This window comes from Megalobrama amblycephala, linkage group LG3 (assembly GCF_018812025.1).
Source record: "Megalobrama amblycephala isolate DHTTF-2021 linkage group LG3, ASM1881202v1, whole genome shotgun sequence".
NCBI lineage: Eukaryota > Metazoa > Chordata > Actinopteri > Cypriniformes > Xenocyprididae > Megalobrama > Megalobrama amblycephala.
Window position 1 is genome coordinate 42,421,360 of NC_063046.1, and position 24,538 is coordinate 42,445,897.

Consider the following 24,538-nt stretch of genomic DNA (forward strand, 5'->3'; position numbering starts at 1 on the left):
ATGCGAGAGCCCTGTTTTCCCCAGCCAGAATCGTTTTATCATTTTGCACTCAAAATAAACAAAGGCTCTTTTCAAGTTTTGCCTTGTCTGTCATTCAGTTCTTTCTTTTTGTCTGTTGTTCTTTTCTATCTGTCTTTTTTGTCTCCTGGTTTCCTCTATTTTCCCATATCCCATTACTGTCTGTCTTTTTTCTGCATGCTGTTCTTTATTTCAGTCTGTTGTTCTTTCTTTCTTTGTGTCTGTCTGTCATGTGAGAGCCCTGTTTTCCCATGCAGAACTGTTTGTGAGGTCGGAGACTGAGGTTTTATCCTTTTGCACTTAGAATAAATGTAAAGGCTCTTTTCAAGCTTTGCTTTGTGATGAGTTCATGGACAGATTGAATTCTCTAGTTGACCAGGATTAAATGCTAACTGACAGACGTCATCTAATTTGGAACTGTCTTGCACAAGTGGCAAAAGGTGCTACTGCTGCAGAATGAAAAGATGGATTATGACTGTAATCTCTCAGTAAATATCTCGGAGTGATTGTTTTGTGTGTGTGTGTGTGTGTGTGTGTGTGTGCGTGACAGTAAGGGGTCAAACTGTTCTGCTGTGATTAATTTTGCTGTTGATGTGACGAGATTAAACAGATGTGTCATTCTTGTTTTTGGACACATTTGCTGTGTGTTTGTGTGGAACTCTCATCAAACTTTAAACCCTTCCTCCAATTACCCACCAATCCCTTCTGTACTTATCCATCCTTCCTTCTTTCCAGTTACCCATATTTCCTGTTTTGGTTAGATAGTGACACTTGTTCTTACAAATAGTTAACATCAGGGGTCTCCAGTCTTGCTCATGGAGGTCCAACGTACTGCAGTTCAGCTCTGCAGGAAATTGGACCTACAGGCCTATTCGAACACACCTAAAGCAGGTCCTCAGGATTACAATATCCAGCAGGTGTTTTGGAGGAGGAGGAATGGACCCTCCTGGTTTAGATTAACCCTCACCCAAACTTGTTAACCCCTTAGTAGAAGCAAAATGTGCCAAACCCACAGAACAAGGGTAACCTAGCCATAGCCAATGATTCCCCCTTTGACTATCCATAATTTCTCTCCTCAGTTCAGTTGTGTCATTTTTTTTTTCTTTGTCATTCTTTTTTTATTTCTCTGTCATTCTTTTCTTTCTGTGTTATTCTTTTCTGTCTGTCATTATTTTCCTTCTTTCTGTCTGTTGTTCTTTTCTGTCGGTCTGTTATTCTTTTCAGTTTATCATTATTTTCGGTCTGTCTTTCTGCCATTCATTCTTTCTCTCTGTCTGTTGTTCTTTTTGTCTGTCTGTCGTTCTTTTCCTTCTTTCTGTCTGTCTGCCTATCATTCTTTTCTTTCTGTCTGTCATTCTTTTCTTTTTTTCTGTTTATCGTTCTTTTCCCTCTTTCTGTCTGTCATTCATTTGTCTGACTGTCATTATCTTTTTGTCCATCTTTCTTTTTCTCTCTTTCTCTCTCTCTCTCTCTGCCTCTCATCTCATTGCGGTGTGTTCGTGAAGCTGGCAGAGGGCTGCTTATGTAACACTGCGGCGTGTTTTTGCTGACACATATATGTGAAAGAGGATTGGCATGAAGCCCTGGATAGAGAATCTGATGTTTGGGGATTATTTCATATTGATGCATGTTTCTTTCAGCATTCGGTCACCACAGGTGCCTCAGATGTGACCTGTGTTATCAGAGGGCAGCGTGAAAGCTGAATGTGGAGAATGTGGCCCGCAGCTGGTAAGGAGATACAGGCTGAGCTGAACAGCACCCACTCACACCCCCCGTTCCCTGCCTGTTTGTCTCGCACCGTCTCACTGTTTCTCACACGCGGCCCTGCTGCAGGCAGCTATTCCCCAGCTGTTCTCCCTCCACGTACAGTTTCACACTCATTGACTAACACGATTGCATGTGCACAGACACACATACACACACAGTGTGTATTAAGTCAGATAGATTTGATCACAAATGAAACCTCCTTAATATTTCAGACAGCAATGCAGTTAACCGGAGGTCAAATGAAAACTTTTGCTTGAGTACAGATTGGCTAAGATATATATATATATATATATATATATATATATATATATATATGTGTGTGTGTGTGTAAATAAATAAGTTGCATATATAAGTATATATAAGTTGTAGTTTGACTTTGATCCCTGTCTTATGCTGTTAAATGATGATTCTTCTTATAAGTTTATATTAGTTCAGAGAAGACTGTTAATGTCTGGCTTCACTGCTGCTAAAAAAAATTTTTTTACAGCAATGGTTTACACCTGACATTACACATGACATATCAGTATTTTTGCTGCTATTCTAGTTTTGTATTTTGTTATTATTTTTAAAAAAAAAAATATATATATATATAATCACAAAAAAAATATGCATTCTCCCAAGGTGAAAAACCTTCTGTGGACATGTATTGCACTCAGTCTTGACACTCTTGAGCGCCTGTGGGGGATTCTGTAGAGATGATTTGAGCAACACTCCCCATTAAAGATGAGGGCATTTTAGGAGCTCATCATCCAAACAGGACAGATGTGACAATTTGTCAAAAACTTGTACACTCTGTGCCAAGAAGGGTCAGAGCAGTATATTCAAAATTATGGAGGGCATACTAAGTACTAGAATATTATACATTTGTTGAATTAAATCTAGGGTGTACTCATTTCTGCAATCCTTAATTTAAACAAAATTGGCTATTAATGACATATATTTCTCAGTTTCATCAAAAGCAAGTTGTTGGAAACAACGGAAGTCAATTTGGAAGTCAATAACAAAAGAGACTGTGGAAAAGTACATAATTACAATGCCAGCAAAAATGCAGGCTGTTATCAAGGCCAAAGGAGGCCATACAAAATAAAGATTATATATATATATATATATATATATATATATTGATTTTGTGTGAATAAAGAATAAATATAAATATATATTTTGATTTTGTGTGAATAAAGAAAAAAATGTATTATGTGCGAATAATAAATTTGTTAAGCACTGTGTGTGTGTGTTTATTTATGAACTCAAATATTGATTCATTTGTGTCTCTTTTAAATATCCTAAGGTTTTACAAAAAAGAACTCATTTCATGTCATTCCAAATCTGTACACTGTTATTTTTTCCATGACATCCAAAGGTAGAAAAGTCATCACTGAAAGCTAATTTCCTTGTTAATCTGACAAGCTCCAAAAAGGACACTGTAAAAGCAGAGTAGTTCATATTGTAAGTGGTAAAGCATTTGTAAAAGCATATGAGTAGTTCATGAGCAGTCATAAAATATGGACTACTATCATATGGATTGTTCTGATAGTTTTATGACTTATCGTTGTGCGTTTTTTGAGTTTAAATGAACTATTGAATAGAAGAGATTAAGATTCTTCAAAAATCCTTTTTGCGTTACACAAAAAAATGCTAGCATTTGGGTTTGGAATGACGTGTGATAAATTATTCAGTTAAGAACTATTAAATAGAGCAACATAATGATGATAATAATAACCAATAGAATATATTCTCTGGGTGTGCTGAATCTAACTAACACTTGATCTGATGATACTGTTAGTATTATCAATGGATTTAATCAATTATGTTCTATGGTCTATAGTTCTACAGTCTCTCTCTGGCATCAGGATGATAATGTGCTTATTTTCTGTAATTGCATAGAACCGCCATCATACAAGTGAGTTTTTTTTTAATGTGTGGGTTGTTTATGATTGAACAGTAAATGCTTGTTGAAATTAACTTACTGCATTTACTTCTCCATCACACAGGCTGTAAGTTCTGCTGGAAGTCTCTTCACGGTTTTGATTCAGCAGGCTGCGAGGGTCACTGTCAGGCCAGTGCTGACAAAGTGTCACTTCCTCTAGGCTTCTCTCAAGACACTGAATCATGTAGCCATTGCTGTGTTGATGAAGCCACGAACAGCCTGCATCATTCAGATGCTTCGGCTCTTGTAGATCCCTCGGGGGGATTTCCATGTGGAAATCTGGAGCATGTGACTGAAAGAGAGGCAAGCGGTTTATTCAGACATATTTTGGTGGGATGAGTGTATGATGGGTGATGTACAGATGGAATGGTTATGTGGGCACAATCAAGGGAATTTAGATAATGTGGATGCTGAGATAATCTCCATGACGACCTACAGCAGCTCTCCTAGTCAAACTATACTGCCATGGTAAGGAAAAAAACTGCAACTACACATGCAGGGATGACATTTTTTGTAGGCTATCCCAGAAGTTAGCATCAACCTAGTTCCCTCGACAAAAAGACAATAGGCTTTATAGGCTATTACAGGTTTTAGGTTATTTTGTTGCTCTGAGACCAACAAAACTTTATGATTCCTACAAGTTTTGTTAATTAAGATCAACTAATGAACAACTTTTATGAATTTTTAAGCCGAAATATAATCGGCAGAAGCAAAAAGCTAAGCTTAGGCTATAAACGAACTACACCACGGCTGCATGACTTCAATGTCACCACAATTTTTTCAATCTATATTTAAAATCTAGTTGGGAAGTTTGAGTTATAATAGTTTGCAAGAGCATGATTAGAAACACAATGAGGCTATGAAAGTAGACTAGTGAGTAGATGAGATTACCTGTTCGGCTGATGATGTTTAATGTCCCCGACAACTTCTGTATTCTTATTTAGCCACTTGTTTGCAACTGCCCATTACAAGAGAAGTAAAAGCTGTAAAAAAAAAAAAAATCACAAGCAGGTATTACTGATATATTTAATGTTTGGCATAGAATAAAACTTGAAAAGCTTGTGTTAACCACAGACCTTGTTTTAGGCATTTAACCAAAGACCTCTTCAAAAAACACACCGACTTCACAACTGGAAGGAACTGGAAGTGTAAAAATGCTAACCAGTTTTACACAACACATTAATGTTTATAATATCTTAATATCTTCTTGCATTATAGATGCATTAAGTAGATTAAAGCTGGACATTTTCCAAAAATATAAACAATTAAGCAGTTGAGATTTGCTATAGTATACAGTACAGTCCAAAAGTTTGGAACCACTAAGATTTTTAATGTTTTTAAAAGAAGTTTCGTCTGCTCACCAAGGCTACATTTATTTAATTAAAAATACAGTAAAAAACAGTAATATTGTCAAATATTATTACAATTTAAAATAACTGTTTTCTATTTGAATATATTTCACAAAGTAATTTATTCCTGTGATGGCAAAGCTGAATTTTCAGCATCATTACTCCAGTCTTCAGTGTCACATGATCCTTCAGAAATCATTCTAATATGCTGATCTGCTGCTCAAGAAACATTTAATGTGTACAATTGTACAAAATATTTGTGTACAATATTTTTTTTCAGGATTATTTGATGAATAGAAAGTTCAAAAGAACAGTGTTTATCTGAAATCTAATCTTTTGTAACATTATAAATGTCTTTACTGCCACTTTTGATTGATTTAATGCATCCTTGCTGAATAAAAGTATTAATTTCTTTAATTTCTTTTCAAAAAAATAAAAATAAAAATTCTTACTGACCCCAAACTTTTGAACTGTAGTGTATAATGCTACAGAAGCTTTGTATTTCAGATAAATGCTGTTCTTTTGAACTTTCTATTCATCAAGGAATCCTGAAAAAAAAAAGTACACAACTGTTTTCAACATTGAAAATAATCATAAATGTTTATTGAGCAGCAAATCAGCATATTAGAATGATTTCTGAAGGATCATGTGACACTGAAGACTGGAGTAACGATGCTGAAAATTCAGCTTTGCCATCACAGGAATAAATTACTTTGTCAAATATATCTAAATAGAAAACAGTTATTTTAAATTGTAATAATATTTCACAATATTACTGTTTATTACTGTATTTTTAATTAAATAAATGTAGCCTTGGTGAGCAGACGAAACTTCTTTTAAAAACATTAAAAATCTTAGTGGTTCCAAACTTTTGGACTGTACTGTATATCGCTTATACTGTATACTGTTCAGTATGTATGTGGATAAAGTTGGATAGACTTATATGTCCAACTTTATATAAAGAGCGGTGCAATAATATAGTTACGTTTTGCGATGATATAAAGAATCAAGCTGTTGAGATTTGCTATATAAGTATATAATCACTTTATGTAAATATACTGTAAGTATATCCCACTTTATTCACATACATATAGTAGTTTGTATGTTGGAGTTATTAGTTTATGTGTTGATACTGATGATTATAAAACACTATAACACTTTTCTTAAAGGTTTAGTTCACTTTCAAATGAAAATTACCCCAAGCTTTTCTTGCCCTCAAGCTAGGTGTATATGACTTTCTTCTTTCTGATGAACATAATCGGAGATATATTAATAAATATCCTGATGCATTCGAGTGAAAAAAAAATGTCCATATTTAACAAGTGAGGAAGTAAAATATCTAGCTTCATTCAATTTACAAATAGATAATATTCAACTTACGAAGAAAGTGTAAAACTCTCGCAGTTCAAAAAGCTTACACTACGTCCTACGGCTTCCCTATTCAACTTACGGAAAAAGCTTAACTGACATGATGCCAGTTTACACTTTCTTTGTAACTTTAATACGGAAGGTGGTCTTGCAGAAGCTAGATATTTTACTTCATAATTTGTTAAATATGGATATTTTTTTTACACAAACGCATCGCTTCGCTTCAAAAGGCCTTTATTACCCCCGGAGCCGTGTGGAGTACTCGTTTATGATGGATGGATGTAGATGGAAGCACTATCTTCAGCTCATACTCCTTGATCCCACTCACTGCCATTATAAAGCTTGGATACATCAGGATATGTATTAATATATCTCCGATTGTGTTCATCAGAATGAAGAATTGGGTGAGTAAAGCTTGGGGTAATTTTCATTTGAAAGTGAACTAATATATAATGCATTATAAAAGTATTCATAATGTACGTTATAATGCATAATATCTTTTCATAAATAATTGTAACCAAAGTAAAACTGCATTATAATATTTTTTTATTCTGAAATTGGTTGTTTGTCATTATACTTCTACAGTTGTGTTCAATGAATAGATAAGTATTATAATGTATTATAACTGTGGTTACAATTATTAATGAGATCATACAATGCATTATAAGGTGCATTACAAATCATAATTACTGCATTAAAAACACTTTAAAAATGCCATTATACATAAAGGCTTTAAGTAAAGTGTTACCATTTTGTACAATTTATAGCAATTTGGTGTAGTGACAAGCTTAATTGATGTGACAAGCTGAATATGCAAATAAGCACTGATTAAGTTTGAAATACAGATCTGACCCAATAACATAGTTTTAGACCAAAGTGACAGTGCAGCATATATTGTTCCTGGCACATGCATGATTGCTTCGTGAGGACACGTCTCCAGAGTTTGCATGGAGACTATAAATGAACTCCGTCGACTACAGTATCACACATTTTTATCCCTGAGCTTAGCCTGTTTTGGATTGACCCTGTCCTTATATGCCTTAATAAACTGCCCCATGGTTGTTGTTGGAGAGGATGTATCTCTTTCTGCCTTCTGTCACTGCAGTGTGGTCCTCTGCTCTGCGGCACAGGGGAAACATCCACCTTATTCAGGCATGGAGATTGCCAGAGGCACAGCAGTCAGCTCTCGGCACTAATTATGGCTGAGGATAAGGGCATTGGAGCGCGTGGAGATTGTGGCGTGTTGCTTTTTTTAAACCTCTTGCTGCTGAAGCAGAGTTCTTTGAAAAAGGGGAGGAGAGAATGGACACTGAAGATGTAGAAAAATTTAATGGTTGGATAATTTGTTTCCAATATTATGTGTATGTCTGTGCACTGTAGGCCTGTATGTTTGCTAAGCATGTGAGGATTAAATGTATTACCTTTAAAGCAACAGTGTACTCATAAATGAAAATTATCATCATTTTACTCACTCTCATGTCCTATATGACTTTCTTTTATCTACTGAAACACCAAACTTTCCATTCAACAATAGAGATGAATCGTTAGAGAAGACATCGTTAAAACAGTTGACGTGACTGCAGTGGTTCAACCTTAATGTTATGAAGCAACAAGAAAACTTTTTGTGTGCAAAAACAAAACAAAAATAATGACTTTATTCAACGTCATTCTTATAAGTTGTTTACATCCAGCGCTTCCAAGTTATACATCAGAACGCCGACTCATCATTGGCTGGCTCCTGCGTCAGCATCACGCATGATCACGTGATCAGCTTTGGCCAATACTGAGCCGGCATTTGGACATAAACACGGAAGCCTTCACTGTGCTTACTGTGGCAGCGGTGTAAGGATAATGGCAGGGAAGAGAAGAGATTGTTGAATAAAGTCGTTATTTTCATTTTGCGCACACAAAAAGTATTCTCGTCGCTTCATAACATTAAGGTTGAACCACTGTAGTCATGTGGACAATTTTAACGATGTCTTTAGTACCTTTCTGGACCTTGAAAGTGTTGATTAGATTGCTGTCTATGGATGAGTCATATACCTCTCAGATTTCATCAAAAATATCTTAATTTGTGTTCTGAAGATGAATGAAGGTCTTACAGGTGTGGAACGACATGAGAGTGAGTAATTAATGACAGAAATTTCATTTTTGGGTGAACTAACCCCTTAAAGCAACAGTGTACTCATAAATTAATATTGTGTTTATTTACTCACTCTCATGTCCCATGTGACTTTTTTTTTTCCCATAGAAACGCCAAACTTTCCATTCAACAATAGAGATGAATCTGGGTTAACAAGCTCCTGAAAAAATGTACCGCAGAACAAAAGTTGATTTTAAATTTCATGGCATCAACACATCTCAAAAAAGTTGGGTCAAGGTAGGGCTGGACAATAATTCAATATCAATATATATCGCGATATAATTTTTTCCAATAACGGTGATATGATTTTTAAACACATTTCCGGTATTTCGATATATACATTACAACATTTCTCACTGACTTGAGGCGCAGCCGTTAGAAAGAGCAGAACGCGATTGGCCATTGGCGTGATGACGTACACCAGAGACACGCAGCCATCAGCCAGTGCTCACTCAGCATCAGGGGCGATTCTAGGGTCAGAGCTTTAGGGGTGCTGAGCACCCAATGAGCCCCACTGCCACCACCCACCCTCTTTTCACACAAAAACAAAAAATATGTCTATTGAAAAATAACTTTATCATTTTAACATTGATTCAACTAACTCCAAAATCCAGATTTTTTTTTTCTTTTTTTTTTTAGCCTAGTTATTAATTGAATAACGAGACACAAATTCAATCGTGTTTGGTCCCATTTATTTTTGATCACAGTGCATACAACAAAACTTTTTGTCCAAAAGTGCGCACATTTGGAGAAATGCACGTTTACCTCAGATTTCATTAGATAGAATAAGCTGGGTTTTAATTACCGAGGTCAGAAAATGTAGTATGTTAGGGGGGTTCGGGGGCATGCTCCCCCGAGAAAATTTAGATTTCCCTGGTGTACATATGTGCATTTTAAGACGTTTTAAGGCCAACAATTTGGATAACAATAGCTTTAAAACCATGTCAACAAATACATGCCTGCACAGTTTTGAGGCAGCTTTAATCGCATGTTTGGTAATTTCGTGACTTAACTTACAACAGAACAACGACGGTCATTGCTCGCAGTTTCTATTGAGCTTTATTTAAGCTATAATAAAGTAATTATGCAGCACGCGCCGGCGCATTTGCGCATGCAATTCTTGAGTGCGCGCCACGAGCACAGTATAACGGCTGATTGGACAGTCGTGTTCATTTTTCTGAGTTTTACCGACATAGCCTGACAACATCTCATCTGACTGCAGTTCACTGTTGTTCAACAACTGAAGCTCCCTCGTCGTCACCTGCACCTTTTCCGCTCTCGTTTAACTTGCGCCTGGCACTGAGGCGAGGTCGGAACGCGCGTCTGAAAAGTGTCCCGTTTGTTGTGGTCGTAAAGAGACAGTTCTATATAAACGCAGCGTTTTACTTGGCGATGTTTTAAAAAAAGATTTATATTTTTGGTATTTTATATGCTCTGTTGGTGGTTTGAGGAGTAGCATCACCCAGGGGGGATATTTTTTTTTATACTGACTCCAGTAGGCTACTCACCGATATGGTTTCGGAATCGGAACAACTCTAGGTAAAAGGAAAGAAGTGTGAGACACAGCTTTGGAGCAACTTAGTTGATTCACAACACTACATAACGGGTTCTCACTCTGCGTGTTTCGCGCTGGATAACGGTTGTGCTGAGCGGTGCAGGTACAGAGAAGTAGAAGAGGAGAAGAGGGTGACATCATTTGCTAAGGGGGATGTTTTCATTTTCATCCTTAACACATACATTTTAAACCACAAACTACAGAGTATGTTTTGGACATTATTTAACCTTGTAAAAGACGAACAAAAAATTTAGAATAACATTTCTTACTCCAAGTTTTAGGGGTGCTGAGCTCCTTTTTAGGGGTGCTTAAGCACCCCTAAAAAGGGGCTAGCCTCGCCCATGCTCAGCATTATCGGTTAATATGGTTTGTTTAAAATAGCAACATGGAAAACAGACAGACAGAGTTCAGATAATGTATGTTTCAGTCGATGGATGCGCAAAACGTTACAAAAACGATAATCAAGAAGCGTGGACAAAACAGTCACTCTTTGTAAACTGTTAACAGCTAGTGCCGTCTGCTCTAATGTCCAGTCATTTACGCCGTCATCACCCGGGTGTTGATAGCGCGAGCGCAGGTGAGACCTGAACAGCACACGATGCTATCTGTTTAAACTAAACTCATTTAAGCTTTGCTGATTTAAACCTTCAAGAACAAGACGCGAAAGAGAACTCGCGCACTGTGAGAAGATTTGTGTGCGCTCATCCGACGCGCGCACACGCTTATTTCAGTCAGCGCGCAAATACTGAGTTCTCTTTTAAGTCTTGCGCTTCAGCGGGCAAATTCATACAAAAATTAAGTCAACATGCCCGTCTTGGCGAGTATCCTAGCAAACATAGTCGGTTATGTCTTAAGTGAACGTATAACAGTCGAGAAAGACAGCGCATGTGTAACAGTATATGTAGCTACTGGATCGTGCATGTCTTAAAGGGAAAAAAAACTATTCCTGCTGCCTGTTTTTAATGTTAAATCAAACAACAAATAACAAAGAAATCACTCACTGCTCTTGACTGAATAGTTTTTGTAACTTCAATAATGATTCATCTTTATTTATTTTATACAGTAAAGATAATATGCAGTGTCATTTTATATTTGATTACTTTATCCATTTTCTGTACCTGAAAACTACTGTTAGATACCTGAAAACCTGAAAAGCACTGTTTATTTTATTTGAATATTTGCTTTATTGTACTTATTTGTGATGTACTTATTTGCTTGTAGTTTGATCGTTTGTTCTTATTTTCTTTATTTTTATTTGACAGTAGTCTTATTTTTAGGATCACGGTTTGGGTACGGTTGGGTACGAACTGTACCAAAACCGTGATACGAACCGAACCATGAGCAATTTGAACCATTGCACCCCTAGTGTCATCAACACTCAACAATGTCCCTGCCCCAGCAATGTGTTTTTGTTGTTTCTCACTGTTTTTTTTCTGTTTTTACTGTTCACAATCTTTATCTTGGCTGAAGCACTTTTGTTTTAATCTATATTAAGGATAATAAAATCAGCCTACGTTATAGTTTAATGTTAAAGATATTAATATTACAAAAGTGAGTGAGTCTTATGTTTATTTTTTATGTTTGTATGAAGGCTAAATACAAATAAAAGCTGAACATAAATTTATTTGTACTGTTTTTATTTCTAAAATATTATATAGTTTTATAGGAAGAGATTTCATAGATTTGGCAAATTCATTTTTCAGACGTTGTGGCCGTTCTTGGCAGTTTTTCTGAGGCTATTATATAGTTCATATCGATATCGGAATTATATCGTATCGACCGAAATTAAGAATTATATCGTGATATAAATTTTGGCCATATCATCCAGCCCTAGGTCAAGGCCATGTTTACCACTGTGTGGCATCCCCTCTTCTTTTTATAACAGTCTGCAAATGTCTGGGGACTGAGGAGACAAGTTGCTCAAGTTTAGGAATAGGAATGTTGTCCCATTCTTGTCTAATACAGGCTTCTAGTTGCTCAACTGTCTCAGGTCTTTGTCGCATCTTCCTCTTTATGATGCACCAAATGTTTTCTATGGGTGAAAGATCTGGACTGCAGGCTGGCCATTTCAGTACCTGGATCCTTCTTCTACGCAGCCATGATGTTGTAATTGATGCAGTATGTGGTCTGGCATTGTCATGTTGGAAAATGCAAGGTCTTCCCTGAAAGAGGCGACGTCTGGATGGGAGCATATGTTGTTCTAGAACTTGGATATACCTTTCAGCATTGATGGTGCTTTTCCAGATGTGTAAGCTGCCCATGCCACACGCACTCATGCAACCCCATACCATCAGAGATGCAGGCTTCTGAACTGAGCGCTGATAACAACTTGGGTTGTCCTTGTCCTCTTTAGTCCGGATGACATGGTGTCCCAGTTTTCCAAAAAGAACTTCAGATTTTGATTAGTCTGACCACAGAACAGCTTCCACTTTGCCACAGTCCATTTTAAATGAGCCTTGGCCCAGAGAAAACACCTGCGCTTCTGGATTGTGTTTAGATATGGCTTCTTTTTTGACCTATAGAGTTTTAAACGGCAACGGCGAATGGCACAGTGGATTGTGTTCTGGAAGTATTCCTGAGCCCATGTTGTGATTTCCATTACAGTAGCATTCCTGTTTGTGATGCAGTGCCGTCTAAGGGCCCAATCTCTGTACCCTTACGCACAGAGATTGTTCCAGATTCTCTGAATCTTTGGATGATATTATGCACTGTAGATGATGATAAATTCAAAATCTTTAAAATTTTTCTCTGTGAAACTCCTTTCTGATATTGCTCCACTATTTTTCGCCACAGCATTGGGGGAATTGGTGATCCTATTTCCATCTTGACTTCTGAGAGACACTGCCACTCTGAGAGGCTCTTTTTATACCCAATCATGTTGCCAATTGACCTAATAAGTTGCAAATTGGTCCTCCAGCTGTTCCTTATATGTACATTTAACTTTTCCAGCCTCTTATAGCTACCTGTCCCAACTTTTTTGGAATGTGTAGCTCTCATGAAATCCAAAATGAGCCAATATTTGGCATGACATTTCAAAATGTCTCACTTTCAACATTTGATATGTTATCTGTATTCTATTGTGAATAAAATATAGGTTTGTGAGATTTGTAAATTATTGCATTGCTTTTTTATTCACAATTTGTACAGTGTCCCAACTTTTTTGGAATCGGGTTTGTATGTATGTGTATGTATATATGTATGTATATGTATGTATATATGTATGTATGTATGTGTATATATGTGTGATTCTCTGAATTGGGTGCCCTTCAAGTCCCCCAAACTTACTTCAAAGATTTTCAATTGAAGGAAATCACAAAATGCTTTTTATCGCTGTCAATTAATAGAACCAGGTGCCTTTGTATTATAATGCAACACAATTGCTTTTTTAAAATTTTAATTTAAAGATAATGGGTTGCCTAAGTAGTAGACAACAAGCATGTTTGCATGTCCTCACTAACCATCATTACATTTTCATTGAATATCAAACAAATAAAAAGTGCAATTAATACCAAAATGTTGCTGCTAATATAATCATATGTTGGTCTAATTTAACTAAAATATAAATATATATATAAAAATGCATTAATTATATATGAAATTGCAATATTTATACACGTCCTCCAGTTTGTTTTCAACCCTGTCACGCCATACTATTTACCCCCCTATAAAAATAATGGATCAATCCCTGTGGCATCACATCCAGAAGTGACATCACACAAGTCTCTTGAAGAACATGCTGCAAAGAAAGGCAAGTGTCAGTATCTTTTCTTACCTATATTTCATGTTTTTCACTGTCAGATTTAGATTGTCAGGCTCAACATTTCAACTCTGTTGTATGACTAAATTATAGTAAACAACGGTTTAAGATGAATTAAATAATAGTTTTGCAAAACATTACAATTTTATGATGTCCTAAATGCCATGTGGTGCTACTGTCTTAGCTAAGTATGGAGTTAGAGCTACTGTTTGCCAAAAACTTCAACCCCGTCACATTCAACCCCGTCACATTTTTTATTATAACAGGGTTGAATCGTTGTGACAGGGTTGAATGTTTGACACTTCTTAGTAGATTACTCAATTGTAGACTTGTTGTACTGTGATGTGAACTGTCAGAAATAATTGATTATGGTATTTTATGTTCAATATTTTCAGACATCCCAATGGCAAAAACAGCAGCAGAGAGGCAAAGACAGTACAGAGCAAGAAGGGATGCAGACCCAGAGAGAAGGGAAAATTATCTCAGGAGTGAGCGTGAAAGGTGGAAAAGGGACACAGAGGCAGGGAAAAAGAAAAAAAATAAGCAATCTGGGTGACAGAGCTAAACGACATAAGCGAAAGATGTGGAGGGATTTCTTTCTGAATAAAGAATGAATTAATGGACATGTTACAGTCCTGTTTTCAAAGTTCATATTAAGCACTAAAAACAAGTTTTAATCAAAATGAGATCCCAGCAAGGTAGTTTTCCATAGTCTATGTTGTTTTTATAAGGGATTTTTTTGGACCAAATGGAAAGATCGATTGATGTTTGTGATTAATTAATGCTTAATGCTTTAGATTTAATGTTAAATACTTACTAAAATGTTTGTTTGTTTTTGCCAACTTTAATAAAATAAAATGTTATTGAATGTGATATCATTAATTTTATAGGTAAGAAATCCATACTATATTGAAATAATGATCATCACTTCAACCCTGTTATCATTTTCAACCCCGTTATGCTGAGTTCAACCCTGTTATTTGATAGTTTTTATTAATATTTTTGTGATAAGAAGACAAATTAGGTCAATGTTTGTTTTGCTGTGTGCAGAACTTACAGGACAGTCTGAAAAAATATGAAAGCCTGATTAAATCCTAATGTTAATGAATATTTTGTGATAAGATATGAAGACCAATGTTAGATACAGTTTTCATGACCTGATTTGGTATTCAAATGGTGAGTATTTAAAAATAAAATTCTACATGCAATAAATGATATCAAACAAGGGACATCTCATTGAAAAGCTTCTACAAGAATTTACTTGAAAATCTTTTTAAATCATATTTAAACAGGGTCCAAGTGGTCTGTGACGGGGTTGAACTCCAAAACAACTTTCAGTAAGAAAAAACACTCAATATCAATTAGAATTTCATGCCTGAGGTGGGAAAATGTTTTTTCTTAAAGGTTGTACTAATCCACTATCACATGAAATGATCAGAAATATAACTATTTAAGGTATATATTAAAAAAAAGGTATGACCCAAAAGGCACCCATCTCAGAGAATCACTCATATATATATATATATATATACACACACAACAGTATAGTATTACAGTGAAGAGTTGAAAAGAGTTATACAGAGTATACAGAGTTGAAAAAACAGTGTAACTTGATAGAATATAAAACATCTTCCAAATAACATTTTACACATTGGTTATACTTATTTTAAACCATAGAAATTGGACATTTATAAATGAAAATATACAACTGATATATAGCTGCTTTTTAAGTTTTAGGATAGACTCCCTCACACAAGGATGGTCATTATTGGGGCATCTAAAAGTTTAAAAAAAACCCTGAACACAGAAGAGCCAAAAGTAGTAAATTTGTGTGATTACAATTTGAACCATCCCTTTAACTGCCCGCGAGATTAGAACAACTTTGCTTTTGTATTTAAGTTGGTAAATGAGACGAATAATATCTAAATTAAAACTGTAAAACTATACATTACCCTCTAATTCAAGAACCACTAGACTACAGAAATTGTAATTAGGCCTACCTTAACGTTACATCTGGAACGAGAGACGTGAAAGTGTCCAAAGGATTTGATGAGAGTGTGTCTGCGATGGACCGAATGGGGTTTGGGAATTATATTAATCTCTTTTAAGCATTTTATATTGGTAAATAATGTTAAAATATGTTCTGGTTATCTTAATTAGTCAGTCTGCCTGTCATCTGACCTGTCTTTCATCTAATGAAATGAAATCATCTCGCTCTCTTTCGCGCGCTTTCTTTGCCTTTCTCTCTCTCTCTCCTCTAGCGACATCCAGCGGATATAAAGTGAAACGCAAGAGCTGTTCCAGCGCGCGCCTCATGTGGGCTGCGTCTTCACTTCCACCCGTGATTTCTGTCTCATTTATGAGCTAAGTAACGTTTCAGTGTTTGCATATTCACGTGTTCCTGTCTTTTTATATATAATTCTCAATTAATGTTATTTTAGCCTACTGTTTGATATCCGCGGCAAAGAATGATCATGGCAAAGCACTTGATGAGATAAATTATTTTTGTTCTATTATTATTATTATTATTATTATTATTATTATTATTATTATTATTATTTTGTAAAAAATATTTTTATATTATTACTTTATTTTGACTTGACCTGGCTAAGATACTATTTTCATTCTGTATCTGCGCACGTAGTGACAGAAGAGTTTGTGTCGCGTGGGGAAAGTTGCGCGAGGAGCTCCAGTGCGCGTGAATCAGAATGTGATGAACACGAAGGATCATCTAATGATATCAAACTCATCATATCACATGAACAAGGATCGTCTCATCCGATCAAACACATCATCACAAGCTCCGGTGCTGCTCGACGGATCAAATGATGTTCAACCGAAAGCGCGTGGACAGCTCGCGCGCCTGAAATCACCAACCTGATAATGGACGCAAAGGTGAAGAACTATTAACGGAGAAGGTAAAGTTTCTCTTTCATCTAGAGTGTTTTCTTGTCACTAATTGAAAAATATCATGGTATTGCCATGTTTTGGACATGTACCATGCTAATAACTTTAAATATAGCCTACTATGTTTCGTGTTATTATTTTAAGTGTCTATCTAGTCTTATATTTAGTATTCTTAGGAGTACCATATTGGTCATCATTCAGTACCATGGTTTTACCACATGATACAGCACCACAGTACTTTCAGATAGATAGATAGATAGATAGAAAAACGACTTACGAAAAGTACTTGAGCATTAACATGCTTTTTGTTCGGATGTGTACCATGGTAGTACCATGATATTCTTTGAATCACTATGGTACTGTATATAAATATGTTCAATCAGTACCATGGTACAGTATATGTCAATATACCACATTATTACTATCTGATACCATCAGTGTCTCATGATACTGCCACTGTATTTTTTTTTTTAAGAATAAATGGATAGAGAAGCAAAAGTAGGCTACTTAAAAGTATTACAACACTTTTTTTTTTTTTTTTTTTTTTTTTTGGGATGTGTACCATGGTTATTCTTTGAAGGAACTTATAGGGACCATGGTATAGAAATATGGTATCCATTCAGTTCCATGGTATTACTAACTGATGCCATTGCTTTATTGTGGTACTTTTTTGTAAGAGATCAGCTTTTAAAACTATAAGATATATTCAATCTGAAGTCATGATGTCTAGAATGTAAAGTTATTTGATGCATACTGAAACTATGTAATAGTTAATTAATAATCGATAATTATTGTCCCGTCACGTGAACTGATTTTATACAGTCAGTGTTGTTTCTCCGTCCACTTGCTTTTTGATCTCTGAACTGATTCAGATTTTTGTTAAATGAATAGTTTGGAGGAGAGCAGTTGATCTCTTTTGTACTTCAGTTGCACTCTAAAATGTCTATATATTGTGTATTATATATTGTCTTTTATAAATGTGCATATTTATTCTTTTGGTTTAGAAATTTTCCTTTTTTAGTATGTACAGTAAAGGTTTGCCTGGTGGTAGTTAGACAGAAAAACCACCACAGCTCTGAGCATCTTTGGCTGCGGGGGTGGCAGTGTGAAAAGTGTGGTGGTGAGCCTCCTGGGAGAACACACACACACACACACACATATATACACACACATATACACACATGCAAGCATTCTGTTCACACTTGCAGTGGCTTTGTTCGCAGCACTTTGACTGATGGATGAAACTCATCTTGTTTTTCCAGTGCCATTATAACCAGTCTATTAGAATGATGTCATTAGTGCTGTCATGTCATAATCATTCATTGTGAACACTATATATATCTGTTTGTCACCGATATAGCCTACATGCGTAACGCCCTCACCATTATTATTATTATGTTTTTGGAAAAAGTGTGCAAACCTTGACTGCAGGACTTTCTTTCTCTTTTTTTTCTTGTTGAATGCAATTTTGTTGTCACATAACAAACAGCACAGAATGGCACTTGCAATGCCAGTGATCTTAAGTTTGATTGCTAGAGCATGCATGTAATTTAAAGTGCCCCATTATGCTATTTTAAAGGTTACTAATTTTGTTTTGAAGTCTTCTACAGTAAGATTACATGCATTCTTTCAAGAAAAAAATGCTTTAATTTTCTCATAATATACATTGCAGCATCAGCTCTTTTCTCAATGTCTGAAATGGTTCGATAAAGGATTCGGTCTCTCTAAACCCCGCCTTTCTGCTCTGATTGGTCAGATGGCCCAGTCTGTTGATTGGTCGACCGCTTACAGCGCGTGTTGGAAACCAAAACGCCCGTTACCATATCTGGTTTTCAACTCCAGATCTTCCTTTAGCTCTTGATACACAGTGATACTAACAGTAACAAATATGTTGTTTTACAGTACTACTCTAATATTTTAGAAGTGCATCAATATGGACTTGCTTTCGCAGCACAGAAAAGACCATCTTCTTAACATGTCGACAACACAAACCAAACTCTTCCAGTCTCAACTACAAATACAGTGTTTGAAGGCGGGTCAAACATTGTTCACAAGCAGCCAATGAATAATGCAAATTTGTTACAAACCTACATAGAATTGAGCAGGAAGTGAGACTGGAATTACTGACGACTCGTATCAGCAGTTCAGAATTGCTTCTTCTTTTGGGAGCAAGTACCGACTGAAGTTTTGGCCTGTTGCTTGCACAGAGCTTTCGTATGGTTTCAGAAATGCTCCTGAACTTCCCCTTGATGAGAGTCGTGTGTTTAGACATACCAGGCGTACCTGTGGCCGAATCACCCCACAGTCTGTGTGTGCGCTCACAGTCAGCAGCTCCCCTGCTTTAGGACAATTTCAAACTGCCCTGCTGTGTTACTGCATGTGGAGAGCTCTTCACCAGCCATCCATGGTAAGTTATATTAGTCATTCACTTGCTCGCAGAGCAGAACTTTCCATTACTGTGGGCTTCTCAGCTTTACTGTAGTGACGCATTATTTCAATTTTGATTGTTGTGGAGAGAAAGAAGTCTACCAAAGGCATTTTAGGGAGTATTTTCATGGCATTTGAAATGGCATTAACTAAGTAATCAACACTGTCAAAAAGGTGAGGTGTGCCATTTTTTTAGAAACATTGTTTAGTTGTTTTTCCACTGTAAAATAAACAGTGACTTATACTTTTTTTTACTTGCCAAAACTTGAACATAAATATATAAAATGTAATAATAAATATTTGTAATGTTTTTTTATCACATACATAGGTTAGATCAAAAGTAATCAAAAAGTAGTCAGATTATATTACCTAAATGTGTAATGTAATGGATTATGTTACTACCTACAGTTTTTGTCACGCAATTCGGAATCAGTAATCTACCCAGCACTGTATGTTTATATATATAATTATATTTTTGACAACCCTAATATATATATATATATATATATATTAGGGTTGTCAAAGGATTAAATTTTTTTATCTAATTAATTACATGATGTGGCAATTAATTAATTGCACATCAAATTTGGCTAAGAAATTACACCCAAAAGATTTGAAATTATTATAATAAATAATAATAAATTATTATTATTGTGTAAAGTATCAAATAAACATTTAAAAAAGTAGCTTCAGAAATAAATATTTTATTTGATTCATCATGAAATTATTACACATAAACTTTTGGACCATGAGGTTGAGTAAATGAAACTATAAACTATACCTTTAATGTTTGTTTGTTTTTTAATCTGGAAATATGAAATTATTTTTTAATGAAATTATACTATAAGGAACTAAAACTGCCAGTAGGTGGCGGTTAATGTCTTAATGATTAAATCATTGAGTCATTCAGTCATTTGATTCGTTCAATGAAATGTATGTTGCTCGGAGACGAACAATTCTGCTTTGTCTTAATATTTTCGTTGGCAAATTTTTTGCCCCTCATATCTTGAATTTTAGGGACAATCTAACTACATTCTGTTCTATCTATAGGCTCATCTGGCCAGTTGTTGCCCTGCATCATATTCGTCATCAATCACATGTATGAAATGTCAGATGACATATATATATATATATATATATATATATATATATATATATATATATATTTACAATATTTTGACATATACAGACATAGACATGTAACCAGTTTACAATCTCAAGCTGACTAGCTGAAGACGTTACTGTAGCTTTAACTATTAATAGACACAGTACTTCATTGAAAAATAAATTCCAGCACAGCGCTCTTCCATTCTGTTTTTTTTTTTTTTTTTTTTTAACAGGTGATTCACTGGAGGTTGGAGATTTTGTCCACCTTTCTTTCTCGTTGTGACAAATAACCCACTCCCACACCATATACGTGTCAAAGTAGCCAAAGCAACTTTTCTCTGTTTACAGATATGACAAGACATGCACAGTTGACATATGTAGTTTAAAATATAAACAAATATACAAGTAAATTAAATCTAAATAACAAATATACAAGTAAATAAACAAATATATAAATATAACAAATATATAACAATATATATAACATATATAACAAAAATATAAGATAAAAACACGTTTTGGAAGAAAGATTGATGATGTATTCACATTTAAGTTCATGTTTTAGTTCATATTGGGATCTCTGACTTTTGATTGGTCTTGATATGGTTGAGATTTCTTCTGAAGCTCTTGAGGAAACACGTGTGATATTACTGTTTTGTTTTGTTTTTTTTTCCTCTGGAGAAAACGTGCGATACTCAATATACTCAAATGACTTGGCCCTCATAATAGACATTTTCATAGTCCTTCATCTCTGTGTCATGTTTGTTTGCGTGTGTCTGACTAAAAACTGTCACTTCCGTCATCCTGTTTTAATAAAGGGCAGCTTTATATTCCGGCTCCTCAGTGGGCAGCTGGCATTAGGACCCCTGATTTCACACATCCCACCTCATCTTATCCGTCACTTTAGGCCTGTTTTAGACACAAGCACAATCCGCCACGGCTGCGGTGTGTCATCATTCATCAGCGGCTTAAATAGAGTATGACAGCATCAGTGCGCTAATAATGAAAATCATATTCAGACACATTTCAGTCAAATGACATGCGATCATTGAGAGATTTTAACGGTTAATAGTACTCTTTAACTGAATCGAATTGAAATGAGTTTGGGTTTAATTTAAACTAGATTGAGTTTTGTTGAGGTGAGATGAATTATATTAAAGATACAGTTCACACAAACAACTTTGAGTCCTATTGACTTTTATTGTAAGCTCAAAAAATGCTGGAACATTTTTCAAAAAAGTCAAACAAACAGGTATATGATGATAATATTTTTATTTATTTTTTGGGGGGGAGGGGGACTAACCCTTTAAATTTTGTTGAATTTAACCAAGCTGATGAAATTAATTTAATTAACATTTCAAATGAAAATTTATTTGAAGTGGAACCTAACTGATTAAATTAATGAACTATTTCCTTATATTAATATATTAAAATAACTTTTAATACAAGTCTATAAGTCTTAAATTTAAGTCTAAAAGTGCTAAAATGAAGAATATATATATATATATATATATATATATATATATATATATATATATATATATATATATATATATACTGTATATAATTTATATGCTTATATATGTGTGTGTGTAAAATTCTATTTTTATTTATTTAATATTATTATATATTATAGACTTATATAATGCAAAACCTAAGTTCATGTTCTGGAGTGATTCAGTGTGCCCTAGTATGTTCAACATGGCCACAATTCCTTCTCAAATTCTTCCCTGCCACCATCATAACCAACCGGATCTCATCCTGAACTTTCTCCATCTGAGCTCCATTATTCTGACAGCTGCTGCTGCTCATTTTACAGCTGAAGTTGCAGAGCTCTCCTCCTCTGCAAGGCTTCCTGTCTTTCCTCACTTCCTCCATTCTCTCTTTCTTTCTCTCTCTCTCTTTTTCTCTCTCATTTCTGTCCCTGGAGATGTTTCTCAGCAGGCTTTTGCTCCGACTTGTGTTTAGTCTCCAACACTTCGGCTTCATGACACCATCTCTATGTGTCTCTCATCCGCTCTTTCTCTCCATCTTTGTGCTTGTTACTGGCAATGTTGAGAGCTGTCTTGCAGAAGCTCAGCAGTTGTCTGACAGACTGTCCTCATGTCATTGAAGTTCACTTCTTCATTTACGCAGTGACCACCTGCTCCATGGCTCAATAGTTATGTTTTCACTGTGGCCTCTAAAAGTATTTGGATACTTCGTATTAGGAATGTATTAAATGTAATTGCATTGCAAAAAAATCAATCTGGGCTCTTCTCCGAATGTTCCCCTCTGCTGTAATTATCTAACCTCATTTAAAGTCAAAATTCTTTAAAGGTACAGTTCACTCAAAAATCAATATACTGTCATCATATTGTTCAAAACCTGTATGCATTTTTTTTTCTTTAAACATTAATAAATGTAAATAAATTGCTGTTCAGTATGATTTTTTGCAATACTTTTATTCAGCAATGATACATTAAATTGGTCAAAATTGACAGTAAAGACATTTATAATATGATGACAAGATTTTTATTTCAAGTAAATGCTGTGTATTGGTTTCTCCAAAAAAATAAATAAATAAGCAGCTCAACTGTTTTCAACATTGATAATAATCAGAAAGGTTTCTTGAGCAGCAAATCAGCATATTAGAATGATTTCTGAAGGATCATGTGACACTGAAGACTGGCGTAATAATGCTGAAAATTCAGCTTTGATCACAGGAATAAATTACATTTTACAATATATTCACATAGAAAACAGTCTAAACAGTCTAAATCTTAAAGGGGCTGTATGTAGAATTCAGAAACCCTTGTTATTAGTGACTCCAGTGGCCATTAAAGGGTTAGTTCACCCAAAAATGAAATATCTGTCATTAATTACTCACCCTCATGTCGTTCCACACCCGTAAGCCCTTCAGAACACAAATTAAGATATTTTTTGATGAAATCAGAGAGCTTTCTGTCCCTCCATAGACAGCTACACAACTACCACTTTCTTTTTTTGTTAAGGGATAGTTCACCCAAAAATGAAAATTAGATGTTTATCTGCTTTGTTTCTTCAGTAGAACACAAATGATGATTTTTAACTGCAACCGTTGACGTCTGTCAGTCAAATAATGCGAGTGAACGGGAACTCCATCTATAAGAGCCAATAAAACTTGCTTAGACAAATCCAAATTAAACCCTGCGGCTCGTGACGACACATTGATGTCCTAAGACACGAAACGATCGGTTTGTGCGAGAAACCGAACAGTATTTATATTATTTTTTACATCTAAAACACCACTATGTCCAACTGCATTCAGCACTCACTTAGTGAGGTCTGATCACGCTCTGACAATGGAAGTCTCGAGCCGCAGGGTTTAATTTGGATTTGTCTAAGCAAGTTTTATTGACTCTTATAGATGGAGTTCCCATTCACTCGCATTATTTGACTGACAGACGTCAACCGTTGCAGTTAAAAATCATCATTTGTGTTCTACTGGAGAAACAAAGTCACCTACATCTTGGATGCGCTGGGGGTAAGCAGATAAACATCCAATTTTCATTTTTGGGTGAACTATTCCTTTAACAACTTTTTATATAGTTTTTTTTTTAAAGTAAAGAAATTCAAGAATACAGTTATACAAATCTGGAACCCACCCCAAACCATCCCACCCCTGGTAGACTTCGAGAAAAGAACAAATATAATACAAACGTCGAAGGAAGACAAAATTAATTGATTAAAAAAAATAATAATAATAATTAATAAAAAAAAAAAAACAGGTTTACAATGATGTTAAGAAAGTTGAGACAATATCAAAAGCAGCGTGCCATAAATTCACAGTCTTAACATTAGATCCATGCATACGAGAAGTTGAGAGTTCCATTGAAATAATGTCCAACAAAGACACTGTCCACGTTTGCCTGTTCATTGTGTGAGGAGGATTCCAATGGTTGACTAACATTTTTTTCGCCGCTGTGAGAGCGACTAACAGTAAACATCTTTGTTGAGTGGATATAAGGTCCCCAAAATCATTCAGAAAAAAGAGGCATGGAGTCAAACATATATCAGTGCCCAACAGATATGATAAGTCCTGTGAGAGCTGGGTCCAAAAAGGTGAGAGAGAGGGGCAATCCCAAAAGAAATGCAAGTATGTGCCTAGAGATCTTTGAAAACAGAGATTACACTTAGGAGAGGAGGATAGATTCATGTAGAAAGGTTTCATAGGAGTCAAGTAAACCCTATG

The 24,538-nt window shown here is 35.3% G+C and overlaps 1 protein-coding gene and 1 long non-coding RNA gene across 3 annotated transcripts in view; one reads left to right on the top strand and one right to left on the bottom strand.

The window, feature by feature from the left end:
- Positions 1–2,962: 2,962 nt before the first annotated feature.
- On the bottom strand, positions 2,963–16,084 carry LOC125265370. The gene is made up of 3 exons (XR_007184251.1): positions 15,885–16,084; positions 4,604–4,695; positions 2,963–4,004 (listed from the first exon to the last, which is right to left on the bottom strand). It is a non-coding gene; the product is annotated as an uncharacterized LOC125265370 (long non-coding RNA).
- A 175-nt stretch (positions 16,085–16,259) lies between these two features.
- Positions 16,260–24,538, top strand: part of rin1b (Ras and Rab interactor 1b) — a 35,519-nt gene continuing 27,240 nt past the window's right edge. The window contains exons 1-2 of one of the 2 annotated variants that reach the window (XM_048185517.1): positions 16,260–16,802; positions 19,018–19,198. In XM_048185517.1, coding sequence (XP_048041474.1) covers positions 19,169–19,198 — 30 coding nt within the window. In that variant the 5' untranslated portion in view covers positions 16,260–16,802; positions 19,018–19,168. The remainder of the gene's footprint in view (positions 16,803–19,017; positions 19,199–24,538) is intronic. The other variant, XM_048185518.1, reaches the window with a different exon arrangement.